The sequence below is a fragment of the Acanthochromis polyacanthus genome, chromosome 18, assembly GCF_021347895.1.
Source record: "Acanthochromis polyacanthus isolate Apoly-LR-REF ecotype Palm Island chromosome 18, KAUST_Apoly_ChrSc, whole genome shotgun sequence".
NCBI classification, from domain to species: Eukaryota; Metazoa; Chordata; class Actinopteri; family Pomacentridae; genus Acanthochromis; species Acanthochromis polyacanthus.
In genome coordinates, this window is record NC_067130.1 from 825,926 (window position 1) to 842,778 (window position 16,853).

The 16,853-nt window shown below is 41.5% G+C and overlaps 1 protein-coding gene across 2 annotated transcripts in view; it reads left to right on the top strand.

The window, feature by feature from the left end:
- The window catches only part of il11ra (interleukin 11 receptor, alpha), a 59,346-nt gene that overhangs the window by 34,596 nt on the left and 7,897 nt on the right, over nt 1-16,853 (top strand). For both annotated transcript variants that reach the window (XM_022208589.2, XM_022208587.2), the window contains exons 2-9: nt 1,594-1,690; nt 6,762-6,828; nt 7,767-7,933; nt 9,676-9,790; nt 9,925-10,088; nt 11,914-12,077; nt 12,478-12,622; nt 12,915-13,004. In XM_022208589.2, coding sequence (XP_022064281.2) covers nt 1,594-1,690; nt 6,762-6,828; nt 7,767-7,933; nt 9,676-9,790; nt 9,925-10,088; nt 11,914-12,077; nt 12,478-12,622; nt 12,915-13,004 — 1,009 coding nt within the window. The remainder of the gene's footprint in view (nt 1-1,593; nt 1,691-6,761; nt 6,829-7,766; nt 7,934-9,675; nt 9,791-9,924; nt 10,089-11,913; nt 12,078-12,477; nt 12,623-12,914; nt 13,005-16,853) is intronic.

Sequence of the window (16,853 nt, forward strand, 5' to 3'; positions counted from 1 at the left end):
TGTGGAGGAGGCTGGGTTCAAGTTTTATGACCTTCTTTCTGAGCTTATCATCTATGGCAGCCACTTTTGTCTCTGCTCCTCATAAATTTATGTCTGTGACAGTAAAACATGTTCTCTATCTGCTGCAGGTTAAAGTGGGCCGATCAAACTCTTTTAGTGCTGATAAAATCAGGAAGGACTGACAACACTGGCTAGCCTAGCTACAGGCTACAAGCATGACTGCAAACTTCCCATTCAGAACCGATATCTGACTGACCCGTCCTCCAGTGAATGAAGCCTCCACTTTTATTCTGTTCTGAATTCAGTACATACAGAATACAGAAGCATTTAGCTCCACAGTGGAGGTAAATTCAAGTTCATACTTTACAAAAACCTGCTCAAAGTTCAGTTAAACTCTCCTCTGAATCATCACTTCTTCACTGTTAAAGTTCCTGCAGTGGAAATCTGCTTAGTTTTAGTGAAACCTTTCTGACTTCCAGCTCAAAGAGAAGTGACTTTAGGCTACAAACCCGTTTTATTCTGCATCACATTCAGACCTTTTATAGTTGTTCCTCTTTGTTTGACTCACTCTATCCGGGAAGACGTTCACAGCGTTAGCTCCGTTGTTAACATTAAAAGTGTCACAGATATTTGTGTAACAAATGATAGAAGACAATTAGAAAGAGCAGCTCTGACCCACATACTTCCTCACCTCCATCCTGCTGAACAATCACAGCGTGAACAGGGAATAAATCACAGTGTTGGTTTTAGAAAGCCACAGAAAGGGTCAACAGTGAGATGCACGGGTTTCTAAAACCATCTAGTCATTCAGCACATGAACTTCTATATACACATATAAATAAATACCATATATAACATGTTCATTTATATTAAAAAAGGTTTATTTCCTCCATCTGAATGGAGGCTGGTGCTGGTTCTGAGCATCGTTAAACTCACAGAATCTTTGTCTGAGCGGTTTCATTTCAATGCGTTGAGTTTAGATTTAGAGAGATAGAAAATGCATCCCATAATATCCCCATCAGACCATAGAAACAGTGGAGTGTCTACTCTGCTGTTCTTTCTTCACATCTGGGTTCATTTTCCAGCGATGTGTTTGGCTGATTTACTGAACTGAAGATAGATCGTCCTCCAACGCCACTGGAACTAAAGTTTTACTTTTCCCAGAGTTTCTGGGAAATAATAGCCGGTGGAAATGAAAAAACAAATATCTCCAACATATTTCCACTTTTGTTTTATATAGAAAATGTGTTTTTAATTTAGAGAAAAACTTCTCACAGTTTCACCAGCGAGAGGTCGAAGCGAGCATTCGTCTTTTTTTGGACGTCCACTTCGTTTTACGGATTCCTGATAAAAGGAAGAAACATGCAGATGATTACCTGAACATGTTGTTTCCAGCAGTTTCTACCTCGCTGGAGCATCTACAGTCAGGAAATTGACCGCAGAAATGGAAAACTCAGGCTGTTTACTAAAAAATGTGTCCTTTCAGCCCATTTTCTTGCACCAAATGGAATCAGAATGATGATGATGATGATGAAGCTTTTAGTCTTTAAAATAACTCCTAACCATGTTTCTGCCTCCTCTCTGTGTTCCTAGATGCCAGGCCTTTGGTTCAGTCCTGTGTGTCTGACAGTCATCTGCTTTCTATCGTGGTCGCTGCCTTCCAGTTGTTCTCAGATTTGGGCTGATGAAGGTAAAACACACATCCGCATCCACGCTGGATTTAAGGATATATGTAACGTTAACACATTATGGTAAGGGTTAAATTCCTCTGTGGACTATTCTGGGTGCTTTTATCTTCACTCAGATTCTACTTCAGGAGAGAAGAGAAAGGAAACATGTCCAACATTTAAACAGAACCAGGCAGCTTTACCGTAAAGCTCTGACACATATTTTGAAGGAAAACCTGGATCATTATCATTTTTTTGGGATGTGCAGCTTTTTGAAATGCTAAACTCATGTATTAGCAAATAGGAGTCCTGTTGTTTCATGTTTTCTTTTTCTTATCTCAGGGTCTGTGTGGCTTTAAGGTGCTTTTACTCTCTGTGTCTGCCTCTGTTCTTCTATCTCCTTCATAAATCTGCCCTGATATTCACTCCAGCACTAAGAACCACTTCTCTGTAGGTCAGGAGCCAAACTCTTCTTAGTGGACCAGACCAGTAAAACCACAGCAGAATAACCTATAAATACCTGACGACAAACGACGTGAAATAAAACTAGAAAAGAGATAAAAGATGAAATAAAAATGAGACCCAGAATGACAAAAACGAGAAACAAAACAAAAAATATTAGACAACACAAAACAAAATAGACAGGCAACAAGGAAACAACATTAGACAAACGACAAAAATCAAACAAAAAACAACAAAAACAAGACAAAGTATGACATAAATGACAATAATGAGACAAACGACACGAAACAAAATAAAAGAGACAAAGATTTGATGAAAAAGTTACAAAGTGACAAAAAATGAACCCAAACGAGATAAAAAATGACAAAAAAAGGAACAAAATGTCAAAAAGTAAGACAAACACACAAGCAAGACAAAAAGGAAACACAAAACAACAAAAACAGACAAAATATTACAAAAATGAGACACTAACTGACAAAAGAACAATGAACAATATTTTACTTTCTGATCCAAACAACTTGTCATGGTCTAGAAATGATTTTAAATTTATAGTTTTACTGATTTACAATCTGCAGTTAATGTCTTCTCTGTAGTTTTTACACTTTGAGGGATTGGACCCTCTGGAGGACCACTTTTGGACCACGGGCCTCATGTTGGACACACATGCTGTAGACCTTCAGGTTAAACTGTCAGAGTTTTCTCTTTCCATTTATTTCACCCTCCAGCAGCTCGTTTTTACTGTTTGTAAAGTACTGAGTTTCATCCAGCTTGCACTTTCTGTGTCCACCCTGACGACGGATTTCAGAGAAACCTGCAGCCTTCAAAAGTGTGTGTGTGTGTGTGTGTGTGTGTGTGTGTGTGTGTGTGTGTGTGTGTGTGTGTGTGTGTGTGTGTGTGTGTGTGTGTGTGTGTGTGTGTGTGGCGCTCTCGCCAAAGGCAGAATCAGATATGAGTGGAACGCTGCGGGTTTGGGGAATAATTTACTTCACTGCCAATAAAACATGAATACACACATTCAGAGCAGCCAACACACACACACACACACACACACACACACACACACACACACACATAGAGTGTGTGTTTCGGTGGTTAAAGGGGAAAAGAAAACCTGGTTAAAACTGTGGAGAGGAGCTGCATTAAAGATAGAAGTTTAGGGTTTAGCAGACAGAGCTGATATGAATTCATGGTTAATCACATTTTAACAACAAATCTGTTCCCTGTGTCGCTGTGTTGTTGTCTGGACACCATCAGAATGACCAATCCTTTTCATATCAACACCACAGCCACATTTTATTGCTGTTTAATGTGTAATTAACAGCATCTTAACGAGACAAAGAAAGTTAACCTTAATTCACTGACTGCTGATTGTTGGGACCAGATAAACTCTGACACAACCTTTGTGTTTTTCTGTTTTACATGTGATTAGTAGGAGGGGTTTTGGTGTTGCTGTTAGTGCTCTGGACGGGGCAATTCTGCATCCAGAAGGACACTTTTTAAAGTGATTTTACTCTCGTGTGAGTTTGTTGAAGACATACAAATAAATGGTACATTTGAACTGTGCTAATCAGCTATGACAGTAACTGTTTAATTTTAACGGGTTTTTCCACAGATGTCACCAGTAAACATACAACGGAGAGATTAAACGTTTAAAACTCATTTATTTAACGCTCTGAGCTCAGACTGTCAGAGCAGTTAGTCCTGTCCCTGTATGAAGCTAACTGTAGTTAATTAACTACAGCCAACAGTCAGTCATTACTAATAATCACAATGATGTTTAAACATCATCAGCCTGACTCAGTTTTTACAGTACCTGGCTAAGCCGATGTAATCAGTAAATATTACTGCACTTCTGAATGTGATGCTCATGTTTGAATATTGCTGAGTAACGGTACGGTAAACATTATGTAATATTTATGTCTGGTTTTATTCTGAACAGAGATTAGAAGAACGGCTTTAAAAACCTTCTAACAGGAAGCAGCTACGCTACGCTGAGCACAGCCGTCCTGTTTGGTGTTACATAGACGACAAATACTCACCTGTAGGATAAATTTAAATCACAGTATTACCTTGACCAGGAGTCAAACTCATCTTAGTCCAGGATCCACATTCAGCCCAGTAAAACCAGTAAAACCTCAGCAGAATAACCTAGAAATGAGCACAACTCCTGGTGGTTCCTCTGTTTTAGTGCATTCAGAAAACACTCACATTTAGTAAACTCTCTTTTAAGGATGAGATGAGGAGCTTTATTCTCATGATACACAGTCTGCAGTGGAGTTCTGGATGAGCTTCTCCCTTTTAAACGTACCAGATAAATATTTACAGGCTATAAAGGAACATATGAACACAGTAGTTCAACGTTTTAATTACTACGTTAGTAATGTGGTGTAAAGCAGAGAAGGTTGTTCTTAGTGAGAAAATAATGCACATATCCATAATAAAAAGTGAGTAAACAGTGGAGTCAAAGACAAAAAGATAGGTCTAGAAATGATTTTAAATTTATACTTTTACTAATTTACAATCTGCAGTTAATGTCTTCTCTGTAATTTTTACACTTTGAGGGCCGGATTGGACCCTCTGGAGGACCACTTTTGGACCACGGGCCTCATGTTGGACACCCCTGGTTTTTTAACACTTTGTTAACTTTACCTCAGATCATCGTACCTAAACTCCTCACTTTGAGCTTCTTCTAGTTTTGGTTTGTGTAATCGTGTTGCTGCTTCCTGTCTGATGTTTTCATGTGATCCCAGTGATTAACCTCCTGAAAGGAAAATAATTCAGATTCAGCAGAACCACATGAAGAAGAACCCAGTCCATCTCTTTCTACTTACTGCATCCTCCTCACATCTCTTTCTAACGTCTCACAGCTTCAGTAGTTCTCTTTTATTGCCATTAAATGATGAAATATATTCCAAACAGACCACCAGTAAATTAACAAGCTTCTATTTGCTTCTTTATTTTTGGAAGTTCTCAGCAGGTTTCTTTGTTCTCCTCTATTTCTGCAACCACAGAGTCACTGTGGAGCTCTGCTTTGTTTTCCTCCTTCTGCTTCACTGTGAGCACACTGACAGCACAAAGGACAAATAAAGTGATGAAGGTGTGATGAAGAGCAGAAGGCCTTCAGTGGAGCCTTCACCTGGAGTATGTGTCACATTTCATTCAGGATGAACTCAGCTGGTCACATAAGGTTATTGTAGGAGGAAAAACCAACAGAAATACAGCAAATTAAATGATAACATCCCAGAAATGCTTCTGTGTTTCCCTGGAGAGTCACAGCTTTTAACTGATGCAAACTAAAAGTCACATTTTCAGAAGGTTCCACTTTATAGAGCAGCTTTATTTTACCAGTGTTAAAGGAGACAGGAATAAGGAGCAACAACACCAACCTGGGGCAGATAGTTGCCCCTGGGGGAGGAGAACCAGCAGGGAGTATGCATGCCTGAGTGATTGGGAGTTAGTGAAGGTGTGTGCGTGGCAGGCTGATGTTTTTCTACTCAGATCTACAGTAAATACCAGCTTTCACCTTATGAAGCTCTACACACACACACACACACACACACACACACACACACACACACACACACACACACACACACACACACACACACAGTCACCACAAATATTTGCTCAGGTACACGCTGCTCTTGGTATTCCTGCTAACCTTCTCCACCTCCAGGTTCTGTGTGATGACCAGCAGTAGTGAGTTGTTGGTGCAGATTGTTCTACTTTTCACCCACACTGAGGCTTTCTGTCACTTTCAGCCTCTTTGACATCAGCTCATGAACATTATTTGCTGCTGGGTTTAAACCTGTGACAGTTTAGGAGATGAACACCTCTGAAAGGTCCACTTCCCTCAGAGTTCATGGAGTTGTTTGTCCTGCTTTGACTAGATGTTTCTAATTAATATTGCAAACAGCAGGAGAGGCTGAAGAGTCCGTGTGCTGCTGCTGTAAAGGTTTTAGAAGCACCAAATAAACAGTTTTAGACTGAAGCAGAACAGCTCAGAACATCAGCAGATAAACTGGAGGTATCTCTGACTTTACCACAACCGTTTCCACTTTTAAAGGCCTCCTCCTTCCTAACCTGAACTTCTACATCGGTGTTAAACATGCATATGTAGAATCCCTGCTGTCTTAGTTTATCTTTATTCGTGCATCTCGTCTGTCACTTTATAGTTCTGGTCTTTGTGAAGTTATCATTGAGAACAAAACATGATATTTAGTCTTTCAAAGTCAACCAATCCATCTTATAGACACAAATTAGAATGAAAGGCATCTAACAGTGACAGATGTTCCAGATGTTGATCATGTTATGATGTCTATCATTAAAAATGTGATGTAGGAGTAAAATCTGCATCCTGCTCATGAATAATCCTGATCTGCTCCTCTGAACGGTAATAAAGGTGGATTTACTGTTACTACTCGTATTATTTCAATGGTTATGATAACAAACATTACTAAAAACACTCTGGAGCAGCTTTCTACCGTTACCCTGGAGGCCAGCCTTGTATGGTCTTGTTATTGTGACGCTGCTGACTGTAGATGTAGAATCGCGTGAACAGACACTCGGGATGAAATGTGTGGATTCCAGACGACGCTGTGCTTTAATATTTTATCGCGTGTGTGTTTGCAGTGTCAGACGTGCAGTACAGCCGCTTGGACTCCAACGTGACGCTGAGATGTGGGAAGTCACAGAGCGGGTAAGAGAAGAAAACCAGAGAGGATTCTTACGGTTTCACTGCAAGGAATTAGTTCATGCAACAAAAGCAAAATGAAAATAAAAGGACTCCCTGCTGTGATGCTGTGTGCCAGATACAGCTGAGGTTAATCAGTGAAGAGAAACTAAACACGAGCCAAACCATCGTTAAAAATAAATAAAACAATATTCTACTAAAACTGAAGCTTATTCTCTTCAAACTCCATGAAAACAGACCCAGCTATGAAGTGAATCTACCAGCAGGTACACCCCCTGTCAAAACGTTTGACGGCGGGTGTCTGTTCTGTTGGCCTGGAGCCTGATGAAGCTGTTTTCTCTTTTCTAATTGTCCTCATGGCTTCAGTCCCAGTCAGCCTGATCTCTGCTGCCAAAACTCTCTCCTTTGTCCTCTTGTGTGAGGTAAAGTGAATGTGGTGAAACAGGGATTAATCCACAGCTGAAAATAGACCCAGTAAATGAACCGTTTAGCTTTGGTTTGAAACTGCAGCAGAACAGTGAGACTGTTTGGGTATTTAAGGAATTACTTCTTTACTTTTTCTGCTATTCCAACCCTTTTTAGATGCATTCCTCCTCAGTAGGATAGATGTGTTTGTAACGGAGCAGCACAGGCTGGAGGACGACTCTGGAATCACACGGCGCTTGTTGTGGTGTTTTCTGAGGACGGCTTTCTAGAATAAGGTCAGCCTGGCTGACATCAAGTTCAGATGTTTGGTCCTTAGAACAGTGCTGTGAACCCTGTACAAACCAAGTACAGAACAAAATGAAACTAAAAATAAAACCAAAAAAAGTGTATATATTATAGAAAATAATAAAAAAAGTAAGCTAATGTGGTACTTTTGCAGCTGTGGGTTTTTCCAGGTTAAATAGTTTAGTTCTTCAGGTGTGAGGATAATAACTGCAGTCTAACGTGTCTCCATCCAGGACACCGGTGGTATGGCGTCTGAACCGCAGCTCAGCGTTGCCGTGGCACCGAGTGACATCAGATGGAAGTCTAGTCCTGCTGCAGGTCGACCAATCAGCGCAGGGAAACTACAGCTGCTATGACGACCGGGGGCTCCTCCTCCACTCAGTCAGACTCAGGCTGGGCCGTAAGTGTTGATCGGACTCAGTTAGGGTCACAGTTACCATACAGTTAGTACATTTAGAACATTTAGAACATCTAGATCAGGGGTCGGCAACCCGCGGCTCTTTCAGCCCTCTGTTGTGGCTCCCTGTAACTTTGGAAAATAAATTGTTCTGCCTTTCAGGCGCGTTTCAATGCATTTTAATATAGAGAGTTTTATTGTGAAATTACCGCTCTTATTTTGACGTGTCACTCCACCGGATGTGCTGCTGGGGTACTATCATAGACATATACAAACATATATATCTATGGGTACTATTGCATGAGAGCGCAGAGTTGAAGCAGAGAAACAACACGGAGCTTCCCATTCCCACACGTTTCATGCCTTTTTTTTTGTTTTACTCCTGGAGAAGCAACGCCTGTAGTTTCACATCGTTTTGTACTCAAGAATGTCAAGCCTGTATATTAAAGCTCCACTCCAAGAAAGACACGTCTGTCTTTGAGTCAGAAGTACTCATGATAGGGTAACACACGTTACTCACAAGAACACGGCAGCAGGTCAGAGAGTCAGAGGAGTGTCGTCTTGGAAAACAGGGCAGTGACTTACCGGAGAAAAGTTATTAGCTTAAGATAAATAGATTTTACAAGTTAAACAGACATTCACAAAATATTGATTTCTAGCTAACATTACGTAACATACGAGGTCGAGGAGCAAAACTGACATTAACCAAGTAAGATAAATATTAGTAGGACGACACAATTAAGAAAATGAATCTATCTAATTAGAGGCTGATTAACAAGGACATAGAGGTAAAAAAGCGATATATGCAGTGTTGTCTTCATTTTAAATGCCAAAAGGATTTTGCGGCTCCCGGTGTTTTCTTTTCTGTGGGAAACGGGTCAAAATGGCTCTTTGAGTGTTAAAGGTTGCCGACCCCTGGTTTAGAACATTTAGAACATTTAGTACATTTAGTGTCTGCCAGGGGATTGCAGCTTTCAGACGTTACTTTGTGCATCCAGAGCAGGCTTCATCCCTGGTGTGTTGGTCCCATAAACAGGGACAGTATTTCTTCCAGTCCACCTCATTCAGTGGATAATTCATCAGAAAAAGCCTCTCCACTCTCAGCATGGCTCAGTGGGTAGAGTGGCCGTCTTGTAACTGGAAGGTTGCCGGTTTGATCCTCGGCCGTTGAGCTCATGTTGAGGTGTCCCTGAGTAAGACCCCTAACCCCTAATAGCTCCTGGTGGGTCGTGGTTAGCACCTTGCATGGCAGCTTCTGCCATCAGTGTGTGAATGGGTGAATGTGACGTATCATGTAAAGCGCTTTGGATAAAAGTGCTATATAAATACAACCATTTAACGTATTTTTCTCTCTCTTCCTCCTGTTCTCCTATTTTAGTAAATGGGTTTTATTTCTTACCATGTAATTAATGATAGTTTTCTGTTGTTTAAACCCTGCTGGTGCTGCTGGTCCTCAGAGGAAGTCGCTCTTATCTTCCATCTCAAAGCCCTCCGTTTCCTTTAGCTGTCTCAAACAGGAAGCAGCTCCCTAAGTGGTTTCCTTTTCCAGGGAGTTTTCCACGGCGGGAGACAAGCTTCTCCTGAAATATGTTCAGAGTCATGAGAGGAACAGCAGGGCAGAGATCTGTTCATTACAGACCGAAGGAGCAGACAGAGCTCATTATAAAACTTCACAGTGTCTAAATGCCCCCCTAAACACCAAACTGCCCCGTGTCCTGACCGTGAACTCTGCCTGCCTCCTCCAGATCCCCCCGGGCTGCTCAGCATTTCCTGTCAAGTGCCCAATCACACTCATGTTCGCTGCTCCTGGGTGGAATCTGTGAAGACCTTTCTGCCAGCCCAGTACAACGCCTCCTTCAGGTGAGAGGCGCTCACTGCAGCTGAAAGCACCAAGGTCACATTCAGAGTGGCAGTAAAGAGGCTAAATATAGAGCGAGGCCATGGAGCTGGATCCCAGCTCTGTCACAGTAAATCTCATGTCGTCTGGTTTTCAGGGGGAACGGTCAGGAGTGGAGGCCGTGCATCGTGGACTTCTCCCGTAAGCACTGTGACGTGGATGACCCGTCCTTCTGGCTGCCCATCCACACCCTGAGGGTCACAGAGACCAACGCTCTGGGCTTTGAGACCACATATGTTCGCTTTCAGCTCCACAAGCTCTGTAAGATCACACTACCACAGCACACCTGGAGCTGTTTCTGCTGTAATATTCACAAACCTTCTATTGTGATTGGCTCACGGTGCCGCTGGCCCGTTCCCCGTTAATATTTTTCCAGCTGTGATATCACACACAATTAAAGCAGCTTGTTGAAAAGGTTTAGTTTCACGGCGTTCAGAGGTCAGTCTTTAGCAGCGCTGGAGGACCATGTGGAGGTTTATGAGAGGCTCGTGGAGAAGCTGCAGGTTCAGTGTCCCAGCATGAACAGGAACGTGTAGAGGACGTTATTTAAAGGTTCTCTCTGCAGCAGAGGTGTCCAACATGAGGCCCGTGGTCCAAAAGCGGTCCTCCAGAGGGTCCAACATGAGGCCCGTGGTCCAAAAGTGGTCCTCCAGAGGGTCCAACATGAGGCCCGTGGTCCAAAAGTGGTCCTCCAGAGGGTCCAATCCGGCCCTCAAAGTGTAAAAATTACAGAGAAGACATTAACTGCAGATTGTAAATTAGTAAAACTATACATTTAAAATCATTTCTAGACCATGACAAGTTGTTTGGATCAGAAAGTAAAATACTAGATTGTTCTTTTGTCTCATTTTTGTCTCATTTTTGTCTCATTTTTGTCGTTTGTCCATTTTTTCTCACTTTGTAACTTTTTTGTCTCTTTTGTTTTGTTTTGTGTTGTTTGTCTTGTTTTTGTAATATTTTGTCTTGTTTTTCTTATTTTTGTCCTTTTTTTGTCTCATGTTTTTGTCGTTTTGTGTTTTTTTTGTCTCTCTTGTGTTGTCCATTTTTTTGTTGCTTTGAAACTTTTTTGTCTAACTTTGTCTCTTTTTGTCTCTCATTTTGTAATATTTTGTCTTGTTTTTGTTGTTTTTTTGTCTTTTTTGTCCATTGTTCTGATCCTCCAGTAAATCCTCCATGGTTCAGGTCCAGGTGACTAAATGTTGTGTTCCTTTGTAGACACTCTGTGATCTGGAAGTTGTCATGAGGAAATGATAAACTGAGGATGAATGCTGATGAAACTGAACTTATTTTTCTCCAGAATTTTCAGGCTGTTTGCATTGTTTTGTATGAAGATGTGAACATTTTCAGACTGTACTTTTTTTGCACTAAAACAAAGGAACCATTAGGAGTTGTGGTTATTTCTGGGTCATTATGCTGTGGTTTTACTGGTTTTACTGGAGATCAGACTGGACTGAATGTGGAACCTGAACTGAGATGAGTTTGACTCCTCTGGTTTACAGGAACGTTTGGAGACTGTTATTTAATGTTTTTCAAAGGTTCTCTGTAGAACCAGAGTAATGTCTGTAGTGGAGGACACACTCCCTATGTGGACATGAAGAGCTCATTTTAATCCAAACATGAATGGAAGCTCATTCTGCTGCTGGTCTGTTTGTTAGAAACCTGTCCTGATGTCTGCACATTATTCCTGCTGACAGCTGCAGGGACCCAGCCCTTCCAGCCCACGGATAATGACCTCAGTTATCTTTCTTTGTTGCTTCTCTGTTACGTCCACTTTGCTCCTGAAGACTCCACACACAGCAGCTGCAGAGGACTGAATGTTTGTCACTGTTTTTCTAAGCCTCTACCTTCTGTTCTGACATGGCGGTGTGAAAACTGTTAGAACTATAAATAAGGAGATAAAAGGTTCACAGAATGAATGAATGTGCAGGTAATATCAGGGTGGTACGGACGTCATTCTGCTGCTAAGTAATGGAAGCACTGACGTCCATTAAGAAGTGAAACTGCTGGTTCAGATAGTGTTTTTGCTGTACTTCTATCCTGGTGGAACATCTAGTGGCTGAAACAGATTTTGTTTCTCTCTCTGCAGTGAAACCAGACCCTCCAGAGTTTGTGATGGCTGAGCAGCTTGAAGGATATCCAAAGAGGCTGAACGTCTCGTGGAACCTCCCCTCCTCCTGGCCGCTGCACGGAGCCTTCCCCCTCATGTTCCAGATCAGATACCGGCCTCAGGGCTCCATGTACTGGTCAGAGGTCAGTGGGGTTTGGAGAACACTGAGCTCTAACACAGAAAATAGAAGTTATATCTGAGACATTCGACCAGTCAAGTTCCCCACGGTTCACCACCAAATGCTCCCTGTCTCCTCTGTGTGGTTTTAAACCAAAGTTGATCAATCTAATGGGATTTGTTCATTAGATTTAGAAAAATCTACTCACAACCGTCTGATTTTACAAATTCGACCCAACAGATTAATTCAGCAATAAAAACATTTAAATTAATTTATAGTTTAAATTGGTTCCTCACTCTAAACCTGAACAAGGTCAATGAAACATTAACGGTGAACTTCCACAGAGCTCTTTTCCATTTCATCGGACTTTTGTTGTTTAAATGCCGTTCTGCTCATTTCCCATCATGCCTTTCTCTCTGGGTCAGATCTACACTGAGGATAGTTCGGTGGTGATTTTGGACGCCCTGGCCGGTCACGTCCACCAGGTCCAGGTTCGAGCCCGAGATGAGCCGAACCCAGAGAGCCAGTGGAGCGAATGGAGTCCTCAGCTTCTCATCAGGCCCTGGGAAGGTCAGCAAGAAGCCCCACAAAATATATCATTCTGGCTAAAAGTTCATAAAAATACTGGACAGAAAAAGGAATGAAAATAAAAACATGATGATCAGTTCTTTGAAAGGAGATGGCTCTAATTCATTTAGACTTTTATACCAGTGAACAGATTTAATTTACCTTTTCATCTCCAATCACCTGGAATTTCAGCTATTTTTAAAACGTTTAACAACAAGCTGTTGTACTTTGTGCGTATTTATTACTACTAATGTGAAAAAAAGCCTGAGAACGTGGACGTGTGTGTCTGTTACAGTCTACGTCACCGCTGACCCTGTGGATCCATTTTCAGACGATTATTTCAACGTTGACACAGATCCTGAAACCTCTACTGCAAAGTCTCACAGTAAGACTCATTCTGCTCTAAATGATGCTTTTTATTATCTTCATATTCAGCAGAGCAGGGCTGATTTACTGAATGATGTGTTACTAAAACCCTCACTCGTAAACATGCGGTGCTCTGTTCTGGCCGCTGTCGCTGTTTTATTACTAATCTCAGTGTTTGTTGTAGTTGGTTTGTCTGTTGCTGCTTCTACTGCTGCTGTCCAGTCATCCAGTAAAACTTATCTCATTCCATTCAGAAGCTAAACATCCATTATCTCATTATGAGGAGAGATTCATCACACAGTCAGGCGGATCAAAGGTTGGATGAGCTTGGAAGCGCTGTTGTTTCATTCCTGTTTGAGACGTTAGTGTGTGCTGATAGGGAGCAGAAACTGGGACAAATGTTTAGCTGGAAGTAGAAGCCACAGAGAAACAAAAGAAAATAATACAGTTAAAAGTTTCATACTCCAGAGCTGCTGTACATCAGGAAACACTTTACAAACAGAAAACAGCATAGAGCGGTCCCTGGTCTATCAGCGGGTTACGCTCCAGACATCTGCAAAGTAACCACCATATTTATTTTATTATTTCTGTATATTTATACACACAGGAGACAGAGGAGATGATGCTACGGTCTCTGAGCCAATCAGAACCCAGTGCTGATCTCTGAGCCAATCAGAGCCCAGCGCTGATCTCTGAGCCAATCAGAGCCCAGCGCTGATCTCTGAGCCAATCAGAACCCAGCGCTGATCTCTGAGCCAATCAGAGCCCAGCGCTGATCTCTGAGCCAATCAGAGCCCAGCGCTGATCTCTGAGCCAATCAGAGCCCAGTGCTGATCTCTGAGCCAATCAGAGCCCAGTGCTGATCTCTGAGCCAATCAGAGCCCAGTGCTGTATGCTCAATGTTATTTTAATATGTTTTAAATATTATTTTTAATATATTATTTTCATTGTTTTAGGCTAGAAAATGCTTATCTTATCGGTAAAATAATTAAAATAAGGTTGATGCTAGAGGTACGGACCCGTACCCGTAGCATCTGTACTAGAGGTACGGACCCGTTAAGGTCACTGAAGAGCTGGCGCCGGTTAACTACTATTTGCTGCACATCACAGGCAGTTTATATGAATGACTTTGACGGCGAACATTGTATAATTTAACCAAAAATACACCGTCTCCTCTCACACTTTAGACAATGCAGTTTTTACGCTTTTAGACGCCGTGTCTAAATTGTTTGAAGTCCAGTTCCTATTAATTAGTTTACCGCGTTCAGTGGTGGAAGCGGCTGACGAACTCCATTGCAAATGTTCCCATTTAATTTTGGACGCTGATTTACAAGATAAAATTAAGGATGTCGAATATGAAACAAACACTCGTGAATGGTGAGGAGCAGCTCTTTAATTCGGCATGAATTAAAAAAACCCACAAACTCGATTTACTGTGATATTGTGAGATTTGTTTGTGGTGATGTAACTTAGCCATTCAACAGAATCCGCTAACATTAAAGTGACTGTGACAGTGTCTGTGTTGACAGACGTAGAAAATACGTCAGGGTTTTGTTTAGGTTGTTAATATGTAATAGTCTGTCGCTACTTTTGAAGGTAAAAAAATACTTATAGTTTGCTGGCTGTTAGTTCCGCCATTCATTCCGCAGATTCACCTCGAATCACGGAAGCGCCTTCATCAGCGTCGCCGGCTCATTAATATTTATGTCCGTTGGATTACCAGCCAATCACAAAGCGCGTTCATCAGCCGGCTCATTAATATTTATATACGGCTCATTAATATTTATGTTAAGGGAAAGTGCCGTATCCGTAGGCCACAGGCTACGGGTACGGGTCCGTATCTGTAGACACTACCTTAAAATAATGCAACGATGTCAGAGTTGGTCTGTGACTGAACTGCTGTGCTGCAATGCATCATGGGAATTCAGAGGGTTGGGGGTTTAAATGTCATTATTGTGGTTTATTTTGGTGTTCCAGTGTTAGCAGTGATTGTGTTTTATTGTGGTTTTGTGGTTTAGTCAGCCTGGTTAGTTTAGTTAGTTTAGTCAGATGAAATGTGTTGATCACTTTCTGCTCTGTGTGTGTCAAAATAAAAGCATCTGCCAGTTGCAGAATGCATAAAAGGCAGATAGCCTTCTCCAGTGTCGTTCTTCAATGCAGCTCACCTCAATAATAAATATATAAAAATACCTATATACAGCAAAATGCTGCGATGTAGCGATAACTGCACGATACTGAATGAAATGTAAAAATCTGTGATACCGTGAGACCACGAAAAGTGAACCGTGATGTGGCGATGGACCACTGTAGTTCATTATGATGTTTAAAATAATAAACTGTTCTCATTCAGTCTTTAACAGTCAGTTTGGGCCACTTCCAGGTGGAACAAAGACAAGAACAACTAAATCCAAATCTAGCTGGTCTGGACTTCACCGCTGAGGCTCCAATTATGAGTTCAATGCTTTTAGAGTTTCCACTAATGAACAACAGACATACAGCTGTAAGATTAGGTTTAAACTTGGAGATACATTTTATTGTATGACTTTATATCTCTTTAGAAATTAGTGATATTCCCTGAAAAGTCTGGATTTGGTTTGGCTCTGGTTAACTCTGAATGACAGCAGAATGTTTTTCAGCTCATCTTTCATTACTGCAGCAGTACTCTGTGTTTACAGTTATTCCAGTCTGGATAGAGCCGTGCACATACCTCGTGCACATACCTCGTGCCTGTCTTCATCACCAAATTACACATAATTACAGTAAATTACAGCTGCAGGGTGTCGAGTTTTCTACGGTGCTGCTGGATGGAAGGTTCAGGCAGCAGCAGTTTACAGAGACACGGAAAAAAACGAGTTAAGAGCAGCTTTGTGAGGTCTACACATGCAGTACACAACAAGTACACACTCCTACATGTAGTACATAACAAATACACACTCCTACATGCAGTACACAACAAGTACACACTCCTACATGTAGTACACAACAAGTACACACTCCTACATGTAGGACACAACAAGTACACACTCCTACATGTAGTACACAACAAGTACACACTCCTACATGTAGGACACAACAAGTACACACTACTACATGTAGTACACAACAAGTACACACTCCTACATGTAGTACACAACAAGTACACACTCCTACATGTAGGACACAACAAGTACACACTTCTACATGTAGTACACAACAAGTACACACTCCTACATGTAGGACACAACAAGTACACACTCCTACATGTAGTACACAACAAGTACACACTCCTACATGTAGTACACAACAAGTACACACTCCTACATGTAGTACACAACAAGTACACACTCCTACATGTAGGACACAACAAGTACACACTCCTACATGTAGGACACAACAAGTACACACTTCTACATGTAGGACACAACAAGTACACACTCCTACATGTAGGACACAACAAGTACACACTCCTACATGTAGGACACAACAAGTACACACTTCTACATGTAGGACACAACAAGTACACACTCCTACATGTAGTACACAACAAGTACACACTCCTACATGTAGGACACAACAAGTACACACTCCTACATGTAGGACACAACAAGTACACACTCCTACATGTAGTACACAACAAGTACACACTCCTACATGTAGTACACAACAAGTACACACTCCTACATGTAGGACACAACAAGTACACACTCCTACATGTAGTACACAACAAGTACACACTCCTACATGCAGTACACAACAAGTACACACTCCTACATGCAGTACACGACAAGTACACACTCCTACATGTAGGACACAACAAGTACACACTCCTACATGTAGTACACAACAAGTACACACTCCTACATGCAGTACACAACAAGTACACACTTCT